This window comes from Eublepharis macularius, chromosome 3 (genome assembly GCF_028583425.1).
Source record: "Eublepharis macularius isolate TG4126 chromosome 3, MPM_Emac_v1.0, whole genome shotgun sequence".
In the NCBI taxonomy this organism is placed as follows: domain Eukaryota; kingdom Metazoa; phylum Chordata; class Lepidosauria; order Squamata; family Eublepharidae; genus Eublepharis; species Eublepharis macularius.
In genome coordinates this window covers 184,413,003-184,438,375 of record NC_072792.1, presented here as the reverse complement: position 1 = coordinate 184,438,375, position 25,373 = coordinate 184,413,003, and the positions used below count along the sequence as shown (strand labels likewise).

The 25,373-nt window shown below is 48.2% G+C and overlaps 1 protein-coding gene across 1 annotated transcript; it reads right to left on the bottom strand.

Annotated features, from left to right (window-relative positions):
• On the bottom strand, window positions 1-22,114 carry LOC129326353 (olfactory receptor 2AT4-like). Its single transcript, XM_054974508.1, has 2 exons — window positions 22,064-22,114; window positions 1-971 (listed from the first exon to the last, which is right to left on the bottom strand). Exon 2 carries the CDS (start codon window positions 949-951, stop codon window positions 1-3), a length of 951 nt encoding a protein of 316 aa, XP_054830483.1. The 5' UTR covers window positions 952-971; window positions 22,064-22,114.
• Window positions 22,115-25,373: the final 3,259 nt, after the last annotated feature.

Genomic DNA, 25,373 nt, shown 5'->3' with positions numbered 1-25,373 from the left:
CTAGTGATGATGGAACATTTTGAGAACGACAACTTTCTTCACTGCGTTTTTGACCTCTTTGTTTCTCAGAGTGTAAATGAGCGGATTGATCAAAGGGGTCAAAATAGCAAACACCACATTGCTCATGACGTGCACATCGAGGGGCATGTCCGCTCTGTAGGAAAGGTACGCCATAGCAATGGATGAATAATAGGTGGTGACCACAATCAGATGGGAGGAGCAGGTGGAAAAGGCCTTACTCCGCCCGTCTTTGGAGCTGATCCTCAAGATGGAGAGAATGATGTAGACATAGGAGATGGAGACGAGCAAAAGGGGGACAAAGGAGACAATCATAGCAACCGTAAAGCCCAGAAAATTCTGGAAATTGGCATAGGAGTTTTGGCAAGCGGCTTGGACTACCGCCAAGTGGTCACAAAAGCAATGGTAAACTTTGGGCGTTCCACTAAACACGAGCTGAGAGGACTGGACAACCGCTGGGATGGGCACCAAGAGCGCAGACACCCAGGCACCGGCTGCCAGCTGGATATTTCCTCTCTTTGTCATTCGGACCGTGTAATGCAAAGGATGGCAGATAGCCTCATAGCGGTCATAGGACATGACCACAAGCAGGAACGTTTCAGTTATTGCCAGGCCATGGAAGAAATATATTTGCAAGAAACAGCCATGAGCAGAGATCAATCTCGAATTGACTAGGAACATAGCCAACATTTTGGGGATGGTGGTAGTTGTGAGCAGAATGTCTAAGATAGAAAGGTTGGTCAGGAAAAAGTACATGGGCTTATGCAGCTTTGGATCTAGGACAACGGCCACGATGATAGTGAAGTTACTAGCAAGGATTAGCAGGTAAAATACCAAGAAGACAAAAAAGAGCGGGACCTGGTGGTCTTGAAGATTGGGAAAGCCAACGATGAAAAAATATCGGACATAGCCAGTGAAGTTGCAGTTCTCCATTATTTGTTTATGACCTGGATCTAGGAAAAATAAAAAGACCACAACATTATAGATTTAGGTGTTTTGCCAAAGTATTACAAATGTTTTTAAGTTTTCCTAAATACTGTTACGAGCTCCTCAGTTCCTCGGGCGGTTGAACATTTCACAGCCAATGCTACCTAGGTATGTTTTTTTGGATAAGAGGTACTGAGATCTTACGGTATTTTTGTGATATGGGTGGTGTTTCTTCCTTCATTCATCACATTTGCACCTCACACTTCCTTCAAGAAGAGCCAAGGGAGTTTCTCCTTGTGAGGTATGTCCCTTCCCCCCCCCCCCGAGAACCCCTGCAAATAAGCTTCAGTCGGCATTTGAATCCATGCCTGCCCAGACCAAATTTGCATTTCTAAACACTCTACAGACTCACAATGGACATATATACAAAAATATGTGTAGTCTTTCCCTAATTCCTTGTTGCCAAGGACCCCCCCCTCTCCTGCTATGAGGCCTGCCATGAACTGAGTCAGTTTCCTGCGTTGTTGTTTTAAAGCTACACCAGAGACTCTGTTTAAGGGCAGCCTTGCCCATGCCTGTTTCCTGATTAACTCGCTGTTGTGGACTATACCACTTATGCCTCGTTTCCTGCCTCTACTCTGCAATGGACTGCACTGTTTGTACACTGTTTCCTGCCTCCGTGGACGCCTGCCTCACCTGGGCCCAGTGCCATGCCGTTAACAGCACAGTGCCAGCTGGAGGGACTCCCCACGAGCCTGGCCAGGCACCCCTGGCCAGTTCCCGCGGAGAGCCTCTTGCGGGTTGGTCGCTGAGTCTACCCTCGCCACCAGGCTGCCAGCTAGCAAGCCCCAAGCCGTGCCCAGGCAGAAGCCGTGTTCCCAGGCAGCCAGAAGACCAGCCTGAACAGCCTGCTCTGAGAAGCCATTTCGTGGAAGCGTGCCGACCACGTCCGCAGCGGCCAGCCTCGCCCTGCTCTGCATATCTTGAAAGCCGCCCCGGAATGGAAGCTAAGTGCCGGCTGCCCTGAGTGCTTCATGGACGCATTTCTATACAACCTCCGCATTCCAGGGCGTATGCCATTCAGACAACGCCAGCTTCTTTCCTGGAAGATCTAATCAACCCACCCGGCACTCCCCCTCCCTCCTTTGTCCCCCCCTTCCCGAGGTGTCACAATCATATATCCAGATCCTAAAGTGGCCCATTTAGGGTAGTTTTATAGCCATTAAGCCTTTGTTTTCCCCGTGAGAACCACAGGGAAAGGCACTCGCCCCGGGGTACGTTTTGGGGTACTTAAGCATTCCTCCCCTGCCATACGGTGCACGTGCCATTCCTATCCTGAACCTCCGCTGCCTCTCTCTTCAAGTCTAGTGCAGGCATTAGATACCACCCTGCTTCGCGGCTACATCTTTCTTCCACGCCGTGACCAGGTGAGTATACTCAGTTCCGTCGATCTCAAGTGGGCTCTCCCTGCTAATGCAACCGGCTCTATTTTTCCAACTCTTTATTTCCTAGTTTCTTGTATGTACCTTGTTTGTGTGTGCTATTGTAGGCTTACGCAACATTACTAGCAAAACACGTTTTGTCTTTAATAGTCTTGCCTCCTTACTGCACGAATAATCTGGAAGAGGGACTCTGGTATAGTTAGTTAAGATCCGCACTAATTAAAACCCAGACTGCAAGCTAATTCCCCCATAAAACAGCAGTTCTGGTAACATCCTGGCTGGTTCTCATGCACAATTAAAAAAAAATAACTTCACTCTATCAAGAAAACAGAGATTCCTTCTAAAAGCGTTGCTTGTTTCTTGAATAGTCTGTGTAGATTGTGCTCTGTATATTTTATGTGTGCTTCAGTACCTTGCAGCAGGTTATAGATCCAAAGGATGCATCTGACGAAGAGAGCTGTGGATCTCAAAAGCTTGTGCTACAATAAAATTGGTTAGTCTTAAAGGTGCTACTGGACTCTTTATTATTTTGCCGGAGGTTGTTGCACAAAAGCAGAGTCGGCAGAGCACTTCCCATTTTTTGGCTCTGAATGGGTGTCTCTAATGCCCCTGCCCATTCTGCTTCCTTGCTATAGAGAAGAGCGGCAAGCTCTGGCTGTTCTGTCCAGCTGATTCTTCAATATGCTAGCCTGATTTTCCAGCTTCATTCAGCCCAGTCTTGCTTGGCTGATGTGCGCAACCAGCCCGACCACTTCAATATTTCAAAATTTCATACTTTTTTCTGAAAATGCAGGCACTTGCCAGTGGAAACCCCTTCATGTACATTAGAGGGTACTGGAAGCTCACTTTGAAATAACCATGGTAAGATGACTTTATCTGCATCAAAGAGATGTTTATCAGGCAGCTATGAATTTGGAAACGAGAACAAGATGGTCTTGTTCTCCAGAAGTGTTAAAATCATGCAAACCACCAAAAATAAGCATGAGCAACTTGGACTCACAAAGAAAATCCATCCACTGAAACGTCCGTCTTCTAGTTCCAAGTTGGATCCCCCAATCTGTGGCAAAACTGGCCCAAAATAACATTCCCCACCTACAACTCTGCAACATAGATCACGTCTGTCCCTATTTTACTACTATGTTACTACTTTCTGTTGGAGGTAGGATCCAAAGGACAGCCAGGAAAAAGGGGGGGGAGGGCATCAGGGATTGTTCAACACACAGATGCAGACACCTTTGGAAACTAACATTCGATTTATATACTGCCCTTCAGGACGACTTAACAACACCCACTCAGAGCACTTTACAAAGTATGTTATTATTATCCCCACAACAATCACCCTGTGAGGTGGGTGGGGCTGAGAGAGCTCTGAGAGAGCTGTGACTGACCCAAGATCACCCAGCTGGCTTCATGCGGAGGAGTGGGGAATCAAACCTGTTTCTCCAGATTAGAGTCCCGCTGCTCTTAACCGCTACACCAAGCTGTTGTCATTGTTGTTCCAGGTTTGTTTGAAGCTTCGGAATGTCTTTGTTTTAAATGTTTCAGTTTTTCTGAGTTTCTTCTACTGCCAATAAATCCAGTTGGTTCTTTAGCTGTTTGATTTCTTTCCATTTATCTTTATCCTTTGTTATTTTGTGTTCTTGTTCACGTTTCTTCCATTTTTGGATTAGATTATCCATAACTCCCAACTTTCCCCCCCTTTTTGGACAATATTGCTAACTATATCCCTCTTACATAGGCTTTACTAGCTTCCCAAATTGTTATTGGATTAACATCCATTTGTGTAATTTATTTATCTTGAAATAGTCAAATAATTGGTTGTTGTGGATTTTCCGGGCTGTATTGCCGTGGTCTTGGCATTGTAGTTCCTGACGTTTCGCCAGCAGCTGTGACTGGCATCTTGAGAGGTGTGGCACCGAAAGACAGAGATCTCTCAGTGTCACAGTGACTACAACGCCAAGACCACGGCTATACAGCCCGGAAAACCCACAACAACCATCCTTCTCCGGCCGTGAAAGCCTTTGACAATAAGTCAAATAATTCTTTCCTACATTTTTGTAATACATCCTCCTGTAGCAATAGAGTGCCATTTAATCTCCATCTTTCTTTCTTTCTTTCTTTCTTTCTTTCTTTCTTTCTTTCTTTCTTTCTTTCTTTCTTTCTTTCTTTCTTTCTTTCTTTCTTTCTTTCTTTCTTTCTTGCCTCCACTTTGACAAGTTACCTCTATAGGGTTATGATCTACTAGAGTCCTTGGGAGAATTTCTGCTTTGTCCACTTTTGTCAATAAGCTTTTGGATATCCAACAAATATCTATTCTGGAATACATTTGATGCCGGTCTGAGAAAAATGTGTAGTCTCTTTCTTTTGCATGCAGTCGTCTCCAAGTATCTTCCAATTCCAAAGTAGACATATAATCAGGTACATACTTTGGGAGATTCCCTCCCAACCTTATAGAGCTATCTATTTTCAGATCCAGGACACCATATCTCCAAAAATCAGAATCTCAGCCTCTTGAAAATCTAATAACACCTGGAAATATCACGCATAAAACTTCTTTTTGGCCATTATTTTGTGCATTTTTGAAGGGGGGGGGGCGGGGGCGTTTCTAAACTTACTTTGCTTTGCATAATGGTTTCAGGCTTAGTATTTATAGATATATAGCATTACTGCACAATAGGCTGCATATCATAGCTGTTTCTCACAGTTTGCAAAGGCAATCACGTACCATCACAAAAATGACGCTGTTCCTCTTCCTCTCTTTCAACCCTGACCGTTGCTCTAAACTTTACTGCTCCAAATTCTTGAGCATCTTCTAGATGGAACGAGCTCCAGCCCTAGGTAATTTTGGTTGCCCGTTTCTGGGTCTTATCCAGTGTTAGAATATCCTTGTTGAGACATAGCAGTTTATTTTGGAGACAGGTTAAGATTTATCCTTCCTGTTTAGCGGATACTTTGGGGGCACTGAACAATTTAGTGGCTTTACTGAGGGCTTGGATTTGCTTTTATTCATTTAGCTTTGGTGGTCATCTTGTCAGCTGCTTTTTGATTTCACTGTATATGTTAAAAAGTCTTAAGTAAACTGCCTGAAAATGTCTTTTTACTAGAAAGTTAGATGCAAAATGATTACAAATGAATTTGGATCATAGAAAATCATGCACAGTTTTGCAGCAAGGAAAACCCTGGCTTGCTTGCTTTCTCATTGCTGAAAGTCAATTTTTTTTTTGCTATTGCATTCACTTACTTGGCTACTGATGTGATGGAAGTCTTTTGACTCACAGATTTTTGCCCATGGAAGCAAACTTCAGGAACACTGTAACTGGTAAAATGTTTTCGCTAAATGCATCACCTCTCTTTTTAGCAATCATCCACTCTATCACTTCACAGTCCCTGTGGACTGGACCTTGTTTATGGATCTCTTAACCAGAGGGGAGGAAATGTCTTGGGCTATTTCTTTGATAAACAATCTTTCATTTGGCACTTAGGTCCCATAAGGGAACCAGCAGTACTTGTAAGTTACATAGTTAATGTCTTCAATTAAGAACTTAAGAGCAAGCGTATTTGAACTCCTATAAAATGAGGAAAAACAAAGGTAAACCAATACCAGCTATTTTAGCCTTAGGATTTATTCATATGTGCCCCTTCACTTGAGAGGGTGGGGTGGATGGATCCATGGAGGCAGGGCTCATTTCGAGGGGGAACGCGCAGGAACACAGTTCCGGCAGTTCCCCAAAGAGGTCACATGTCAGGTGACTCTACCCACCTGACTCTTGGCCATTTGGGGCCTGTTTCATCCTGGATTGGGGCCGAAATGGCCCGGATCGGGCCTCTGACGGGTGGTGGATCACTCTCCCACTCAGCAGTGGCCCAATCCTGACCATTTTGGGCCCCTTTTCGCCATTTTGGGCCCAGTTTCAGCCCTGAATGGCCAGGATTGGATCCAAAACAGCCAGGATAGGTGATGTCAGGGGGTGTGGCATATGCAAATCAGTTATGCCAATGACACACTTCCGGTGAAGGCAAGGGGTGTGGCATATGCTGATGAGTTATGCTAATGAGTTCCTCCAGCTCTTTTTCTATGAAATGACCCCTGCATGGAGGAGATCAGTTCATGGCTTCTTGAGGAAAAAACAGTGAACCATAAATAAGTATGCAGAAACATTTTTTGGACTCGTAGGATGGTTTCCCTCTCCTCTTTTCAAAATCTCCCCTTTTCAGGTTCAGTTGTTGTGGTCAGGCTAAATGATCTCTTGGGGGAAGCAAAATGACTGACAAAAATTGGCTTCCTTGCTCAGGAAGTCAGCCCTCTGGAGAAGGGGCCTTGATTAGACACGGGCACGAACGGGGACAAAGAACTGAACAGGCTGTTTGTTGTTCGTTCCCGACGACGAACATGAACAGATGAACGTAAATGAACATGTCCGGTTAATGAACGTGTTTGGGATTTGTTGTTTGTCGGTGCCAGAATGGCCCCTTTAGCAATTAGAGAGCCCATATTCACAGGGAATGTGCAGCAGGCTCTTCTCCAGCCGTCAACCAAATTGGGTCAAGATTGCAGTATGGATCTCGGAGTTATACATTCTCAAATTTGATGCCCCCAGGAAACTCCCAGTCAATACAAATGGAGTCACCCTCCATCTCCAGTTCACTTTGGCCCTGTATGGTGGACCTGAAGGCAGACTGCCTCCCCTCTCGGGGCAGGGGGGTGCTGGCTGCTGGCCAGCAGCACCCCCTACGTGCCCACCCGCTAGGCCTCCGGGTTGGAGGAAACGTATCTTCTCACGCAGCAAGGTGGTTGAAGTCAGCCCTCTGGAGAAGGGGCCTGGATGCAATGGAAGGCAGGGCAGCAGGTACTGGATTGCTGAGGTGGCTTGGTTGCTCAGAGGTGAGACAAAGTGTGGTCAGCTCCCTCACCCAGTGGCCCCACTTTCCACCCCTGTGGCTGGCTTCCCACTTCCTTCCCTGTCCCCTACCAGCATTTTGTACTCCTGCACTCATTCCATAGTAGGCAGGTGCAATTCAATAAGATCTCCTGCAGTTTCACTGAACTTTTTCCAGGGCATGGCTCCCTACCCTGAAGCCCAGAGCGTGGCACCTCATCAAGACCCAAAAGGATAAACTAGGCAGCTAGGAGGCTCATACTGCCTTTTTTTGAAACCAACGGGATTTTACCTTTGGCTTAGTAGAACATCTTACTCTAGCTACAAGCACGGTACAAGACAAGGGCCGTTCCCACACGGCTTACCTGAACCTGGAACGCTGCGCAGCATGCCGAAAAAAACGCAGAAGATCGCGTTTTCTCTCACGAGTTTTGCGCGATGTTGCGCAACCGCACAAAACTCATGAGAGAAAACACGATCTTCTGCATTTTTTTCAGCATGCTGCGCAGCATTCCAGGTTCAGGTAAGCCGTGTGGGAATGGCCAAGGAGCTGTAGCTCACAGGTGAAGTGCACATGTTACATACAGAGAGACCCAGATTCACAGCTTTCAAAGGGTGGGTGACATTTCTTCCTGAGGGCCAAGCTACGAGTGACGAATGACACTTGCCTGGCAAGTGAACAGACTCACGTGTATTCCTCCCTGTTCGCTTGCCATTCACTTGCATTCCAGCGAGGAATACACATGAATCTGTTCACTTGCCAGGCAAGTGTCATTCATCACTTGTAGCTTGGCCCTGAGGCTTTGGGAAGCCACTGCCAGTTGGAAAAGACAACACAAGATTAGCTGGGCCAGTGGTCTAATGTGGTATATGGCTGCTTTCTACGAACAGACACAATCTGCCATGAAGATCCCCTGTGCTGTACTTACTCATGCTGAATTGTAACTGTTCGCTTGGACATTTGGGCTGCAGGTAGATTTCAGTTTGGAATGGAGTTGAAAGTGATATGAGAATGGCAAGTCTCCTTTAGAAGTGTTTCATAAAACTGCCTGTAACAGGATGGGTGCCCTTCTTGTGCCTCTGGACACCCCCCCCCCCAATAATACTCTCTCCTTTGTTAATAGGTCCCAGTCTTTTTTAAACAGAACCCTAAACATTACCATTTCACATAATCCCAAGAGGAATATACCTCCCAATCTTGTTTTGAAGTTTCCTTTTTTGGTCCCACATGGGTAGCATAATATATTTCACAGAACTGAGTTTCTATTGTGCACAGTACAATGTTTTGTTACTTTAGGGGAAAGCAAACCAAAGCCCTCAATTCCAGGCGGAGGAATGGCATATGAATGAGAAAAGCACAGAAATAAGTACTGAGGGAAGGAGGGTAAAAGAGAAATGAATTTTGTTGACAGCTGGACACATGGTCAAATATTCTACATCTCTTTTGTTTAATGTTTTCCAAAGAACAATGAGAACAGGAGCGGAAGGCTGGTTTTAAAATGCATTTAACTGCAGAATATAATTTAGCATAATTTGCATATATATAAAACGAAAAAATAAAATAGAAGATAATGCCTTTTCATTATTCCCGAGATAAAAAATGGTTGGAACAAAATCCAATCACACTTTTGACAATCAAAGAGCATTATTATAAATGCAAAGATGTAATCTGCTTCCATATCCCATGCATAATGGACGACGGAATTGTCTCATTCCTTTGCCTGCTTGAAATTGGTAGTGAGATCCCGCCTCAAACTTTTAACAAATTAATGCCGCAGAGTGTTAACAAGGATTTTATGAGGAAAGGATGCAGCCTTCAACAGGGACCCCCTGATAAGATGGCGATTGGTGTGACACCTGGGAAAGATCACACCTGTCAAATTGGATGGAAGACTGCTAAAACATTGACACTGGAAGAGAACCCCAGGCCGTCCAATTCACTGCTACACAGGGTAGAGCAGCTCCTCACAGTTTTTGTAGGGCGACAGCCACAAAACAGCCACTTATCCTCTCCCCTTCCACTCTCCTATAATATCTAAGGTTGGGGGTAAATGCTGCTGGAGGAGCAAGAGGCCTGCCAGTGAGCTAGTTTGCCTCTTCAGTGTCCTATTGAAATGAGGCCTCGGAGTCCCTCTATACATTTGACACGTGAAGAACATGTGTCAGGAGAGGCAATATTAGCCGGGAAGGGTAGTTTAAAAAGACAGAGCTGGCGGCAGGGCAAAGGCTTCGCTATACACTGGAGCTGTGTGAAGGGGCTGTGAAATGCCTGAAGGGAAACTTCAACCCATTATAACCTCTCCAGGTCCAAGTCCGGCTCTGGAAGGCCGCTCCAACTCAGTTTCATTCCCCGTGGCCGTTTGGTTGTGATCCCACACAGTTTTAGACTGGAGAAGCGAAATTGACAGAGCCTTCCAGGTTTGGCTAGGGATCCTGGAGGTGTTTCACCATCTTCTGGGCATGGAGCAGGGGTCATTGGGGCAGTCATGGGGGGCAGTATTTGTGAATTTCCTGCATTGTGCAGGGGGTTGGACTAGATGACCTCAGAAGTCCTTTCCAACCCTATGATTCTATGATTCTAAATCCTAGGAGCATTTGCAGGCTCTGGTAGAAAGGTGAAATTGACAGAACCTTCGGCGCTCTCTTTTTAAACTATGCTTCCTGGCTAATATTGCATCTCCCTACTCTTGACGAACACCTGCCAAGGCATCTCGTGTAGAGAGTCTGTCAAAAAAGTGACAGTTCCAAGCAGGGCTTTCTTTTCTGGGAAAAGAGGTGATGGAACTCAGTGGTGTAACTCAGGACTGCACAATGACATCACTTTGGGTCAGCTGGAACAAGGGGGGAGTTTTTAAAAATTTAAATTGCACTCTGCGAAAATGGTCACATGGCCGGTGGCCCCGCCCCCTGATCTCCAGACGGAGGGGAGTTGAGATTGGCAATCTAAACTCCCCTCTGTCTGGAGATCAGGGGGCGGGGCCGCCGGCCATGTGACCATTTTTATGAGGTGCCGGAACTCCGTTCCACCGCGTTCCAGCTGAAAAAAAGCCCCGGTTCCAAGTACCACGGTTTTCTTTCCCTTACCCCTGTAGAAGGAAGCCGCTGCTGCCAAGGGAGCTGCTTCCATCAAGGGCTGGGCTTTCCATCTGCCTGGCCCCGCCCCTTGTTGCTCCAGCCTACAAAGGTTGTTGTAGCCTGCACTGCTGCTGCTGCCGCTGCTGCTGCCAAGGGAGCTGCTTCCATCAAGGGCTGGGCTTTCCATCTGCCTGGCCCCGCCCCTTGTTGCCCCAGCCTACAAAGGTTGTTGTAGCCTGCACTGCTGCTGCCGCTGCTGCCAAGGGAGCTGCTTCCATCAAGGGATGGGCTTTCCATCTGCCTGGCCCCGCCCCTTGTTGCTCCAGCCTACAAAGGTTGTTGTAGCCTGCACTGCTGCTGCTGCCGCTGCTGCTGCCAAGGGAGCTGCTTCCATCAAGGGCTGGGCTTTCCATCTGCCTGGCCCCGCCCCTTGTTGCTCCAGCCTACAAAGGTTGTTGTAGCCTGCACTGCTGCTGCTGCCGCTGCTGCTGCCAAGGGAGCTGCTTCCATCAAGGGCTGGGCTTTCCATCTGCCTGGCCCCGCCCCTTGTTGCTCCAGCCTACAAAGGTTGTTGTAGCCTGCACTGCTGCTGCTGCTGCTGCTGCCAAGGGAGCTGCTTCCATCAAGGGCTGGGCTTTCCATCTGCCTGGCCCTGCCCCTTGTTGCCCCAGCCTACAAAGGTTGTTGTAGCCTGCACTGCTGCTGCTGCTGCTGCTGCTGCCAAGGGAGCTGCTTCCATCAAGGGCTGGGCTTTCCATCTGCCCGGCCCCGCCCCTTGTTGCTCCAGCCTATAAGACTGCTGCTAGGGGACTGCTCGCCTTGTTACTGTTTATTGTTTTTATACTATGTGTGTTAGTTACTGTAGTCTATGTTGTTAATTTGGTAGGGTATTGGGGTTTTGTGTATGTTTGATAGCTTAGTCTGTGATAGTTGGTGGGCTGTTGATTTTGTGAGGGTGGTGGGTTAGCACTATGATCATTGGTGAGGAGGCCGGCTTGGGGTCGGGGATCCCAGTGATCCGGGGACGCGGGAGGTATGGTGGTGGGAGCAGATTATGGAAGGGAAGGGCATTGAGACATGGTAGGGCTCGGTGCCCTTCCAATCTGCGTCCCATCCCAAGATATACCTGTTGTGGGGCTAGGATATTAAACCACTCTCCGACACTGGCGCTGTGCAATGCCAGGTCCATAAATAATAAGACCAAAACGCTGCAGGATTATCTTGCAGCATTGAATGTGGACCTGGCTTGCGTGACCGAGACATGGGTGAGGGAGGGCGAGACGGTCGCTTTGAAAGAACTAGCCCCTCCAGGTTATACGGTCCTCCACCAGTCCCGGACAAGTGGTCGGGGGGGAGGCGTGGCTTTGCTCATTCGGGAGTCTTTCTCCTTCAGACCACTCCCCACCCCAAAAATTACTGGCATTGATTGTGTGGGCCTAGTGTTGGACGCCGAGGAGAGGTTGGCAATATGCGTGGTGTACCGACCGCCTACTGCACCTGCATCTTCCCTGTCTGGTCTCTTGGAGGCGGTGGCCAGCTGGGCCTTGGAATTCCCAAAACTTTTGGTTCTCGGGGATTTCAACGTCCATGCTGACGACGATGCCTCCATGCAGGCCATTGACCTGGTGTCCTCCATGGCGGCCCTAGGACTCTCCCAGTTTGTTTCGGCTGCCACGCATCAAGCAGGTCACACGCTGGATTTGATTTTTGGGGCGGGGATGATGGTGGTCCTGGATGCCTATGATGCAGTGCCATGGTCAGATCACTTTGTTCTGAAGGCTCGTCTGAGCATGCCGCTCCTTTCCCGGGTGGGCGGTGAGCGGATTTACGCTCGCCCGCGGAGGCTTATGGATCCAATTGGTTTCCAGGCGGCTCTGCGGGATCCGATGCCCCCTGGCAGTACGTTAGATGAGCTGGTGGATGATTGGCATGGCCGTCTTTCCGAAGCCATCGACGCTATTGCCCCCTGCCGTCCTCTCCGAGCCCGCAAACGGGTAGCTCCTTGGTTTACCGAGGAGCTTCGCCAGATGAAGCGGTCTCTGAGACGACTAGAGCGAGTGTGGAGGCGGGGGCGCGACGAAGAGGCAAGAACATCTTATAGGACATTTATGAAAGCCTATGAGGTGGCAGTGAAAGCAGCAAAGAGGGATTTCTTTGCTGCTTCCATTGCATCCGCTAGCTCACGCCCGGCTCAATTATTTCAAACAGTTCGGTCCTTGGTCTCCCTCTCTCAGGGAGACCACCAAATTCTTAATTCAACTATTGGCTGCGAGGCTTTTGCGAGCTATTTTGCGGGTAAAATCTTGTCCCTTCGCCGTGGCCTGCCACCCACTGTTGATACAGTAAGGGAACTGGAGACCCCTTGGCTGTCTTCTGGGTCCGTATTAGACCATTTCAGGCTGCTCTCCCAGGACGATGTTGACAGGATCCTGCAGGGGATGAGGCCAACCACCTGTCCTCTGGACCCCTGCCCATCCTGGCTGGTGAAGGCCAGCTCGGAGGGGCTACGGGACCATCTGGAGGCCATTGTTAACATCTCCCTGAGCTCTGGGGTTTTTCCAGGAGTGTTAAAGGAGGCGGTAGTGCGGCCCCTCCTGAAAAAAACCATCTTTGGACCCCACCGACCCGTCCAGTTACCGCCCAGTGTCGAACCTCCCGTTCCTGGGCAAGGTGATTGAGCGGGCGGTGGCGGTACAACTGCAGGAATTCCTGAATGATGCTCTAGTCCTGGACCCATTCCAGTCTGGCTTCCGTCCTGGCCATGGGACGGAGACAGCCTTGGTTGCCCTCACAGACGACCTTCGCAGACATCTGGATCGAGGCGGGTCAGCGCTGCTTGTGTTACTTGATCTCACAGCAGCGTTTGACACGGTTGACTATGATTTGTTGGCCAGCCGCCTTGCCGACGTGGGGATTAGGGGGACAGTCTTACAGTGGCTGGTCTCCTTTCTCCAGGGTCGGGGACAGAGGGTGGCGCTCGGGGGAGATCTATCGGCCCGTCACCCTTTGGTGTGCGGGGTTCCCCAAGGGGCGATACTCTCCCCAATGTTATTTAACATCTATATGCGCCCCCTCGCCCAGTTGGTGCGGAGGTTTGGGCTGGGTTGTCATCAATACGCGGATGACACCCAACTTTTTCTGTTGATGGACGGCCGGCCAGACACGGCCCCAGACAATCTGGCCAGAGCTTTGGAGGCTGTGACGGCATGGTTGAAACAGAGCAGGCTGAAATTGAACCCAGTGAAGACGGAGGTCCTGCAGCTGGGACGGGGGCTGCCAGATGTTGGGATCCAGCTCCCTGCCCTGGATGGGACACCACTGGCAACTTTGCCAGTGGTAAAGAGTCTGGGTGTGTTCCTGGATGCCTCCCTATCGATGGAGGCCCAGGTCACGGCGGTTGCCAAGTCTGCATTTTTCCATCTTCGTCAGATCAGGCAACTTGCCCCCTACCTGACGCCCCAGGACCTGGCTACAGTGATCCATGCAACGGTCACCTCCAGGCTAGATTACTGTAACTCACTCTACGCTGGGCTACCCCTGGGCCTGATCCGGAAACTACAACTGGTCCAGAATGCGACGGCACGGGTCCTGACTGGTATACCTTACCAGTCACACATCACACCTGTCCTGCGCCAGCTGCACTGGCTTCCAGTTGAATTCCGAATCAGGTTCAAAGTGTTGGTTCTTACCTTTAAAGCCCTGAGTGGGTTGGGACCGGCATATCTTCAGGACCGCCTCTCCCTGTACGTTCCCCGGAGATCGCTCCGATCAGCGAATAAATATTTACTTGTGGTCCCCGGCCCTAAGGAAGCCCGCCTCGCTTCAACCAGGGCCAGGGCTTTTTCAGTCCTCCTGGCCCCAGCCTGGTGGAACGCTCTGTCAATGGAAACCCGGGCCCAGCGGGACATATTATCGTTCCGCCGGGCCTGTAAGACAGAGCTGTTCCGACAGGCGTTTGGTGATTGAAGGGGGCGGTGCCATGTCGGCCTCCCACCTTTGGGGTGGGGAAGGTTCTCCCCACCACTGCACCTTGTTAATTTGTTTTATTATTTGTATATTGATTTTAGTTTTTGTTTTTATCAATTTTAACTGTTCACCGCCCAGAGCCCCTGGGATGGGCGGTATATAAATTGAATAAATAAATAAATAAATAAATAAATAAACTCCCCTCTGTCTGGAGATCAGGGGGCGGGGCCGCCGGCCATGTGACCATTTTTATGAGGTGCCGGAACTCCGTTCCACCGCGTTCCAGCTGAAAAAAAGCCCCGGTTCCAAGTACCACGGTTTTCTTTCCCTTACCCCTGTAGAAGGAAGCCAATGAAGTGGGCTGCCATGTGCTGCTATTTATTTATGTCAAGCATATTTAATTCACATTCAACTCACCTTTCTCTGAAGCCAGGTTCCAGGCAGATTACAAAGATGATAAACACTATTAAAAACCATCAGGACTAACAGGCAAGGTTAGCTATTCCTTCCAGAAGAACTAGGTGCCAATGTTGACCACCTTCTGAGGCACGGCTTCAGGTGCCTCCTGCCTTATGAGATTAGGCAGGTGGCAACCGGGAGAGGGACTTGTTGGTCATGATGACACCAAAATTCTGGAAGGCTGTCCCAAGAGATACTCATCTTGTCTGCCCCCTTCTGTTGCTGTCTTCTGGGGTTTCCTCATTGATCCCTCCTTCCAGCCCTATGTTTTAAGCATTGTTTTTATGTTTTTAATAGTTTTAATGATGTGCTTTTGTTTGGTTTTAATGGTTTTTAAGATTTGTTTTTATTGTGTATGTTTTAAAACTTAGCTGCCTTAGAAATAAAACATAGCTGACTTTCCGAAGCCGTCAGAAAGGCTTCTACCCCACTGAGATCCGCCTGATCTCAGTGGGCCCTTCTGACAGCTTCAGGAAAGCTATTCCATAAAATAGGTGTGGCTGCTTAAAAAGGACTCAATGTAGCAGTGGCCAGCTTAAGCAACCTACAGGAGGGAAGAACCAATCGAGTCAGAATGAGTAAGAAGAGGAGAGGTGGCACAGAGTTGATACTGGGAGAGGCAGCCCTACAGGAATGTGGGTCCAGGGCTATGAAGGGCTTTAAGGCCAACCACCAGCACTTTGAAAGGAACTTGGAAACAAACTGGCAATGAGTGCATGATTTCCAAAATATGTGTAACTAGTAACAAAGCCCATTGTGTGGGGGGGTGGGGGTGGGGGGTTTGGGGGAATGGCAAATACAACAGGCTCTAGAAAGGGCAGGGCAGGCGGGCCAGGCATTGCCATCTCTGCCGTGCCCCGATTTGGTCAGGATGAGGGCAAGGTGGCCGGGCCTGGCATTGCCCCCTCCCCAGCCCCGCAATGGGGGTGGCAGGCACCATGGTGGGTGCCTGAGAATGCAGCAGCCCGTTCCAACCCCGTTGGCACTGGATCAGGCTGCTGCAGGCAGGAAGCGCCACCGGAGCGGGGGGAGCTCCTGACAGCCCTGGTGGGCTCCTGTGCCTGGCAGCGGCCCGTTCTGGCCCTGTTGGTGCCGGATCGGGCTGCTGCAGGCATGGAGTGCCACAGGGACGGGGGTGCCAGGTGCTCTGGCAGGCTCCTGATTCTGGCAGCGGTCCATTCTGGCCCCGTTGGGGTTGGAATGTGCCACTGCCCCGGCCACTGCAGATGGGAATCATAGAATCATAGAGTTGGAAGGGTCCATAGAGACCATCTAGTCCAACCCCCTGCCCAGTGCAGGATCAGCCTAAAGCATCTCTGACAAGTATTCCTCCAGCCTCTTCTTGAAAACTGCCAGTGAAGGGGAGCTCACCACACCTCCCTAGGCAGCTGATTCCACTTTTGAACTACTCTGACCGTGAAAAGGTTTTTCCTAATATCCAGTCGGTACCTTTGTGCATGTAGTTTTAGCCCATTGCTTCGCATCCTACCCTCTGCTGCCAACTGGAACAGCTCTTTGCCCTCCTCCAAATGACAGCCTTTCAAATACTTAAAGAGAGCAATCATGTCCCCCCTCAACCTCCTCTTCTCCAAACTAAACATTCCCAAGGCCCTCAGCCTTTCCTCGTAGGGCTCAGTCTCCAGACCCCTGATCATCCTTGTCGCTCTCCTCTGCACCCTCTCGATTTTGTCCACATCCTTTTTGAAGTGAGGCCTCCAGAACTGCACACAGTTCTGGAGAGGAAGTCATCTCTGATACGCTTTCTCAATTATGTAGTAAGATATCAGCCAAGTAACCCGCCTGCTGCTGCATTTGGCACTAGCTGAAGTTTCCAAATGATCTTCAAGGACAGCCCCATGCAGAGTGTGTTACTATAGTCTAGTCTCAAGGTTGCTGTTGCAGCTGTGAAGCCAGATTCACTTTGTTCAAGAAGGAAGGCAGCCTGGATGCAGTGACGGTGGGGAAAAGTCTGTGGGATGTTTTTGGCTTGCTAAACATTGCAGGGGAGACAGAAGGGGGAATAGTAGACCTGTGGCTTATACTAGCTGCTCAGTAGCCATAACGCGTATTTATAGCCACAGGCACTTAGCTGCCCTGGACTACCTTTTCGGTGGTGGTGGAAAGTGCCACCTGTCTGTCTTAGGGCTGTCTTTTATCTTATTTGTTTTATTTCTTCTGTCTTGTGTCATTGGTGTGTTACGCACTTTATGCTTCTAATAGCCTATAGCTTAGCGGTGGTGGTGTAGAGTGCTGTCAAGTCTTCGCAGACTTATGGCGACCCCTGGCAGGGTTTTGATGGCAAGACACTAACAGAGGTGGTTTGCCATTCAGATTTGGATTCCTATACAATTTTATAGTCATTTACGAACTTTGCTTGGAATCTTACAACATTTTGGTGTATTTCTGAGGAAGATCCCCCCACAAGACCATGACATGTCTTGCTTTTAGGTTTCAAGTCCCAGCTCTTAAACTGTCTCGGATCACTGAGCTAGCCCGTATTACCTACAACCTACAGCAAAATAAAAATTAAAATCCTAGGAAGTGCTCGCCAATTAAAAAGAAATCCTACGTGAAAAGAGATCCCACGGCCACGCGGGGCAGATCGGCCCCTGTTTCAAACGTTGGTTAGGGCTCGTTAGGGTCAGAAACTGCAGCAGGGCATGCTGAGTCAGGGCCAGGGGATGCCCAGCGCCCTGCTGTGTTGTTGATCTCCTGGGTTGTAAAACTGTAGCTCCAGGGCTGGCACGTCCATGGAGGCGAGTCCGGCAACTGCCTCGAGGGCTGAGGAGCTGGAGGGGGCGCCAGGGGTGGAGGCGCGTGCCGCGGAGTGGCAGCGGCAGTGCTGGTGGCTGAGCGGGAGGGCTGGGAAGCTGCCCGCGTGCTGCCCCAGCCGCCTGCCGCCTCTGGCCCGCAGCTTCTGCGCCCGGCCAGGAGCGTGTGCTGGCGGCGGCAGTGCAGAGTAGTCTGAGCAGGCAGCCCCCCAGCCCTCCCGTTCAGTTGCCCCATGCTGCTGCTGCTGCCGCCATCTGCACACAGCTGCGGGCCAGGCATGGCAGGCGGCTGAGGCGGCACGGGGCAACTGAGCAGGAGGCCACGGAGGCCACCCGCATGTTGTCCCAGCTGCCTGCCGCGCCAACGGGGCCGGCTCACAGCGGCATGCTACGTGATGATGTCACACGCAGTGACATCAAGCTGCCCCCAGCCTCAGGCGCCAGAAACGCTGGCCCCGTCCCTGTGTAACTCCATCCCGGGCATTTCAAGTCAGGCAGTCCCCTCTGCAGGCTAATTCCTGCCCGGACGCTTGACTGGCTTCTTGCCCGCTTCTTACATCACCCCCTTGGCCTTTCCCTGTCCCTGCAAAAAAGCCTTTCAGTTCCATGGCTAAATCCCTCTCAGAGAGGTCAAGTTTTCATCGATCCCTTCTCATAGGGAAAGAAGCAGAGCCTTGCCATGTTGTCCGGCTACGCACAGGCACCCAGCTCAGCATCCTACATCCCACTGTGGCCCCTCTGAAGCTCACAAGCAGGGGCATGAATGCCACATCCCTTCTCGCTTGTCTGTTGCCAGCACCTGCCATTCAGAGGCACACTGCCTCTGAACATGGAGGTTCCACTTCACTAGCACGGCTAACAGACTCATGGGGGAGAGCTCAGCCGAAGCCCAACTGGCTTGTTAAGACGGTGGCAGTGCCTCCCAGATTGATTAGGCCATTCTTGCGATCTGACCTGGTTGGGTGGCAGACATGTTTTAGGAAGGAAGGAAGGAAGGAAGGATTGTCTGAAGAACTTCCTTAACTCAGTCCAGAATCTATTGCCAGTCAGTTTCAGTGAGTGACCCTCAGCTCTCTCATTCTGTCCAAACACTCTTCACCATCCATAATTTTATAAACCCCCATCTTGTCACCCCCCAGTCGCTCTGGATGTTGATTTCTTAAGTCATAGCTGACTTATGGCAACCCCTGGCAGAGATTAACAAAGGTGGTTTGCCATTGCCTGCCTCTGCAACCCTGGGCCAATTCCAGACGACGAACCGGAAGGCGCTTCATGCCGCCATGTTCCAGATCGTGACGGGGAAAACGCGAAATATCACGTTTTCTCACGCGAGTTTGGTGCGACGTCGCGCCAAACTCGCACGAGAAAACGCGATATTTCGCGTTTTCCCCGTCGCGATCCGGAACATGGCGGCATGAAGCGCCTACCGGTTCGTCGTCTGGAATCGGCCCTGGTCTTCGTTGGAGGTCTCCCATCCAATTACAACCAAGGCTGACCCTGCTTAGCTTTTGAGATCTGACGAGGTCAGGTTCACCTGAGCTATCCAGGTTAGGGCAGCAGCAGTGAGTCCTGTATGTTAATTTTGAGGCATGAAGTAATACTTCCATTGCTCAGTCCTTGGATGACCCTGAGGACTGGCAATGTGAGAGGAGGATACATTCCAGTTTCTTCACACTAAGGAAGTGGGAAGAAAAGGAGAATTAGCAGACCACAAAACTGCCCCAGCAGGTTGGACCAGAACCAACGGGTTGAAATTAAATCAAAAGAGTTTTCGGCTAAACATTAGGAAGAACTTCCTGACAGCTAGAGCGGTCCCTCAGTGGAACAGGCTCCCTCGGGAGGTGGTGGGCTCTCCTTCCTTGGAGGTTTTCAAGCAGGGGCTCGATGGCCATCTGACAGCAATGCTAGTTCTGTGAACCTGGGCAGATCAGGAGAGGGAGGGCAGGAAGGGTTAGATCAGCGCTTAGTTCTCGCGGCCCCTTCTTACATGCCCAGGGTAAGGTCAATCGCCACCTTGGGGCCAGGTAGCAATTTTCCCCAGGCCAGTTTGGCTAGGGATCCTGACAGTGCCTTGCCTTCTTCTGGACATGGAGCAGGGGTCACAGTGTGTGTGTGTGTGTGGGGGGGAAGTAGTGTGCAGGGGGTTGGACTAGATGACCCTAGAGGTCCCAACCCCATGATTCTATGATTTATACTACTGCATACTGATAGGCTTGTTAATGGTATATTGAATATTACAATCTTCTGCTTGTCATGTTTTTCATACTGTCCGTTCACAGGGTATTTTCAGTTTGTAGTTTATAATACACCCCTCTTTTTGACATGCCTTCCTTTACATCTGTACTTGGGTTCTGTATTCCTTGAGGTTGTTCCTTCTTGTTTTCTCAGTATTAAAAACCAGGCTGGAAGAGCCAGAGTGCCTAGGTAAGCGTTGCATCCGCACTCATTACTTACCACTGCAACCTGAGAGTAACAGTTCAACAACTCTCTGCCGGTTGTACAGAAGCTATTTTTAATTGGCTGGTGCTAATTTGGCACTCGAGAGAGGCTGCTGTCCTCCCACCCTGCCAGCAAGAAAGCGATTGTCCTCATAAACATTTGGTAATTGGCAAGTTTATTTTCAAAACATGTTTGCTTCAGCAGCTTCCGTTGGGCATTGCGGCAGGAAAGAACTATGCCAATTAGTTGTCTCTCAGTGCTGTGGCTCTTGGGATTTGTGCAACCACGTTGCTGCCATAATTAATATCCAGGGGCAGCGTTATAAAGTTCCTAATTTCAGGTAGTTGCTGTAGCATTCCGTGATATTAGCAAGACCTGTCTCAAGGGCACCAACTCGGAAGCATGAACCAGTTTAAATCTGATGGGGGGCATATGGAGCCCACTGGAAAGCACTTACACATAACCACTATAATGGGCTCTTAGTTATGCACCAGTGTGACGCTCTCCCCTCTGGGTTGGTAGCGCCCCTGGGTTTGGGGTCAGCCACTGCCCCTTTAACTGCAGTCCCTGCCTTCTCAAGGTACTCCTGTCTCTTTCTCGTCTCTCCACACTTCTCATCTGACTCCTTACTCTCCATCCCACTTGTAGGGGGGGACTCCCCTTTTATCCCTTCACCAATCCCAGCCTCCACCTCCTAGCCCCACCCCTAACAACCTAGCTGCTGCCTGGGCTGCCTTAGGCAGCCACACCTGTGGCTGCTCTGCTGCTGGCTCTTCCAGGCTACTCCCCGCCCCTTCTAGCCTGCCTGTTGGTTTGCTCTGTTGCTGCACCTCTCCTGCCAGCCTCTGGGTGGTAGTGTGGCCTAGTGCCTCCTTTACTGCCTTTGGCCTGCTGCTTGAGTTGGTGCTGGCTGGCTGCCTCTGCCCTCTGTCTCTTCTCCCCCTGGCTGGGCTGTTGTTCTTCCCCTGGGTTGAGGGAAAAGGCTGCCCTGGAGCCCTGACTGGGTAACTGGCATTCATTAGGACCCAGGAGGCGTCACCTAGCCTGCCTTCTGTTGTTGAGGCTTTGCCTAAGTTTCTTGCACCTGGGGCTTTGCCTGAACTTTCTGCACCTGGGGCTTCTTTGGCATTCTTGGCCCTTGTTGGTGTCTCTGACGTCTGTCCTCTCCTGGCTGGGTGAGTGTTATGGGTGGTAGGGCTGGACTGGGAGGCTGCAAGCCTAGTTTCTGGGGTGGGTGTCCCTGGGGCGTTCCCTAAGTCCAGCCCCAGCACCGGACAACCAGTGTACATTGTTAGTGTACCAGAAAAATAGAAATGTGTCTTGCTGGACCAGGAAAAGATCAGTCCAGTCCAGCATCCTGCTTCCAACAACATGCTGTCAGGCTATGGATGACAGGATACAGCAGACAGATCTCTGGTCCACTTGGGTAAGACACAAGTGCTTGGTCAAATGGCTTTTATTCAGAAATCAGATCATTTCCATATACCGGTTCATAGCACTACTTAGAAGCAAGGCAGACATCTAAGCAGCATGAGTAGAAGTTGACAGGAATGACATTATGTGAGAGAAACTTCTCTTTTAATATTCTAGTTTACTCCTTTCTCCCCCCTCCCAACCGTAAACAGTACTTTGGCGCTCTCTTGGTGTGGGAACGTTTCACATATTTGTGATATCACGTTGAGTTACTAGGAAGCAAGACACGGCACTGTCTAGGAATGAGCATAAGGTCATAAACACTGGAAGCTGTTACAGTCCAACAGATAAACGCCCGTGAAAGTGTGAGAAAAGAATAGTTATAACTCTAGCAAAGTGATATTGAGCTATAGCAAGATACACTGTGTTCAGCAGAACAGAATCAAAATTGGCATGGATGGGGCTCAGACATGACACATGCGGCCAGATTTATTATTTATTATTTTATTTATATTCCCCTCGTCTCCCTAACCAGGACTTGGAGTGACTTTTCACATCATTTTTTCCTCTTTACCTCTCAGCATTCGAGATTCAACTCCGTTTGCTCCAGGTCCTAGTCCAACACTTTAACCACTAGGCAATGCAGATCTCATGGGAATACTCATGGGAAACTTACACGCACGTTGGGAAGGGGATGGTCTCCTGTCACTCGGCCCCAGGATCTGGAGTTGAGTGGAATATTGACTTTGTGAATGAAGTTCTGTTCAGCCATCACAGCCAGTCTCCATTGACGGGGCTACTCCTCCATGCATCTGTTGAATCACAGAAGACATGCACTGAGTGACATAAGGCAATGATGCATTGTGTGAAGAAGTGCTTTTTTCATCTGTCCCAAACCTATGCTGATCAGCTCTGTTGGGTGAGCTGGAGTTTTAGTGTTATGAGAAGAGGTGTTAATTTCCCTTAGCTGTTCTGTTCACACCACTCCTAACCAGGGCTTTTTTTCACCGGGAACGCGATGGAACAGAGTTCCGGCACCTCTTAAAAATGGTCACATATACTTTCACTCTCTTCTAAGCTTCTATTATAACACAGTGCTATCTCTATTCCCTTTCCCACTTAACTTATCGACTAAATGTTACATTCCTGGCATATATTCTTTAATAATAACAGTCATTTGTCTACTTTTGTACTCCATATTCTATCTTATTTCATTCTTGTCTCGTCAATATGGGGCAAACAATTTGTCCCTTATTCTGCATAACTTTAAGTACTTCTATAAGCATTGTATACATTCACTGTAAGTCAATCAATTTAACTCATACTCTATATGTTGCTCTTTACTTCCTATCTTATATTCATTCTATCTTAGTTATATAATTTCTCCATTATACAATTATCTGCCAGAAATAAAATTAGTTAATTTCTATCCTTATAATTCTTATAGTAACACCTCTATTACTTAGTACTATGTATAGTAGTCAAATAAAATATTTGCTTAGAATTTCTCATTTAACTCTCCTCCCCTCGGTAAAGTCACTTCCCTCTTCTTTTGTTGTATTTCAGTAATTTTCAAACTGCCACAGTTCTCCTCCCACCTCCCATTTTTTCACCAAATATTGCTTCAACTTTTCCCAATCCATGTTGAACTGTCCTGGATCAAGGTCTCTCAGTTTCCTTGTCATTTTGTCCATTTCCGCCATGTACAGCAATTTGTAAATCCAGTCCTCGATAGTTGGCACTTCTTGTACTTTCCACTTTTGCGCATACAACAGTCTAGCCGCTGCTGTCATGTAAAATAACAATGTCCTGTATTGTGCCGGAATATCCTCCATTCCCAAGTTCAGTAGCAGGAGTTCGGGTTCTTATTAACTTGAAATTGTAAAATCTCACTTATCACTCTTATTATTTCCCCCCAGTACTGCCTAGCTACCTCACAAGTCCACCACATGTGGTACAACGATCCTTCATGCTTTTTACATTTCCAGCATTTATTAGACATGTTCAAATTCCCTAACGCAATTTTCTTTGGTATCAAATACCAACGATAAATCATTTTATAAACGTTCTCTTTAATGTTAGTGCATGTCGTGATCTTCAATGTATTCTTCCACAAGTATTCCCACGCCTCCATTGTTATTTCTTTATTAAAGTTTATAGCCCACTTCACCATTTGCACTTTAACTGTCTCATCTTCTGCGTACCATTTTAGCAACACTTTATAAGTCTTAGAGATTTCCTTTTTATCCTCTTGTAAAATTACCTCCTCTAATTCCGAATTCTCCATTCTTACCCCTCCTTTCACACAGTCCGAGTTATAGAGATCTCTAATCTGTCTATATTGAAACCAATCATAGCTTGGAGACAGCTCATCTTGCGTCTTTATTCTTAGTTTGGAAAATTCTATTCGTGTTATCTCCTTATATGTTAAACACTGTTGTTCATTATCGACAGTTCTCGGATCTATTACTTCATAAGGAACCACCCAGGAGGGAATTCCTTCCTGTAGGTAATCTCTATACTTCTTCCAAATTGTGAAGAGGCTTCTCCGAATGTAATGGTGTAGAAACATAGAGTCTGCTTTTACTTTGTCATACCACAGATATGCATGCCATCCAAATATTTTTTTATATCCTTCTAAGGCCAGTAGTTTGCGGTTTTTGAGTGTCATCCAGTCTTTCAGCCACACCAAACAGATTGCATCGTAGTAGAGTCTTAGATTGGGCAGTTGCATTCCCCCTCTCTCTTTTGCGTCTTGTAATACTTTCATTTTCACTCGAGGCTTCTTGCCTGCCCAAACAAAGTCCGATATTTTCCTCTGCCATTTTTCAAACTGCTTAGAGTCCCGAATAATTGGTATTGTTTGTAACAGAAACATCACTCTTGGCAGCACATTCATCTTAACTACTGCAATTCTTCCCAACCATGACAAATTCAATCTATTCCATTTAATCAAATCTTGCTCTATCTGAGTCCACAGTTTCTCATAATTATTCTTGAATAGATCTATATTCTTTGCAGTCAGTTCAATTCCCAAATATTTCACCTTACTTGTTACTTCACAATCTGTTATTTCCGTTAATAACTGTTGTTTTTGTTTGGTCATATTTTTGCATAATGTCTTGGACTTCTTTTTATTTACATAGAATCCTGCCAAATCTCCAAATTCCTTGATTTTCTCTATTACCTTTGGCATATTCTCAATTGGATCTTCCACAATTAACATTATGTCGTCCGCAAATGCTCTGACCTTGTAGGAAAAGTCTTTTATTTTTATTCCACGGATTGCATTATCTTCTCGAATCTGTATCATCAATATTTCCAAAACCAAAAGAAACAACAGTGGAGACAACGGGCAACCTTGTCTTGTACCTTTACCTATAGTCAGTTTCTTAGTCACCTCATCATTCACCACAATTGCTGCACTCTGGTCTCTGTAGATTTCTTTCACTGCTCTTATGAATCTTTCCCCCATTTGTAGCTGTTCCATAGTGGCAAACATAAAATCCCAGTTCAAATTGTCAAATGCTTTTTCAGCGTCCACAAAGAAGAAACCAACCTCCTTATCACAACGCTTGTCATAGTATTCAATAGCATTTATAACTGTCCTTAAATTGTCTTTAATTTGTCTGTTTGGTAAAAAACCAGCTTGTTCCTCCTCAATAACTTCGGAAAGCCATCCCTTTACTCTTTCCGCCAATATCTTCGCAAAGATTTTATAGTCATTATTAAGTAGTGAAATAGGTCTATAATTTTTAACATTAGTCAAATCTTGTCCTTCTTTGGGGATCAATGATATATTAGCTTCACTCCAAGTGTCAGGAATCCTTTGATCCCTCAAGACACCATTGATGACTTCTTTTAGGAATGGCACCAGTTCATTGACCATTACCTTGTAAAATTTGGCTGTAAGTCCATCAGGTCCTGGCGCCTTTCCGAGATTTGTTGACTGTATTGCCTTCCTTATCTCTTCCTCCGTTACTTCA

Excerpts from the sequence above, each read along its gene's own strand:
- LOC129326353 (XM_054974508.1), bottom strand. The coding sequence starts at position 951 with ATGGAGAACTGCAACTTCACTGGCTATGTCCGATATTTTTTCATCGTT.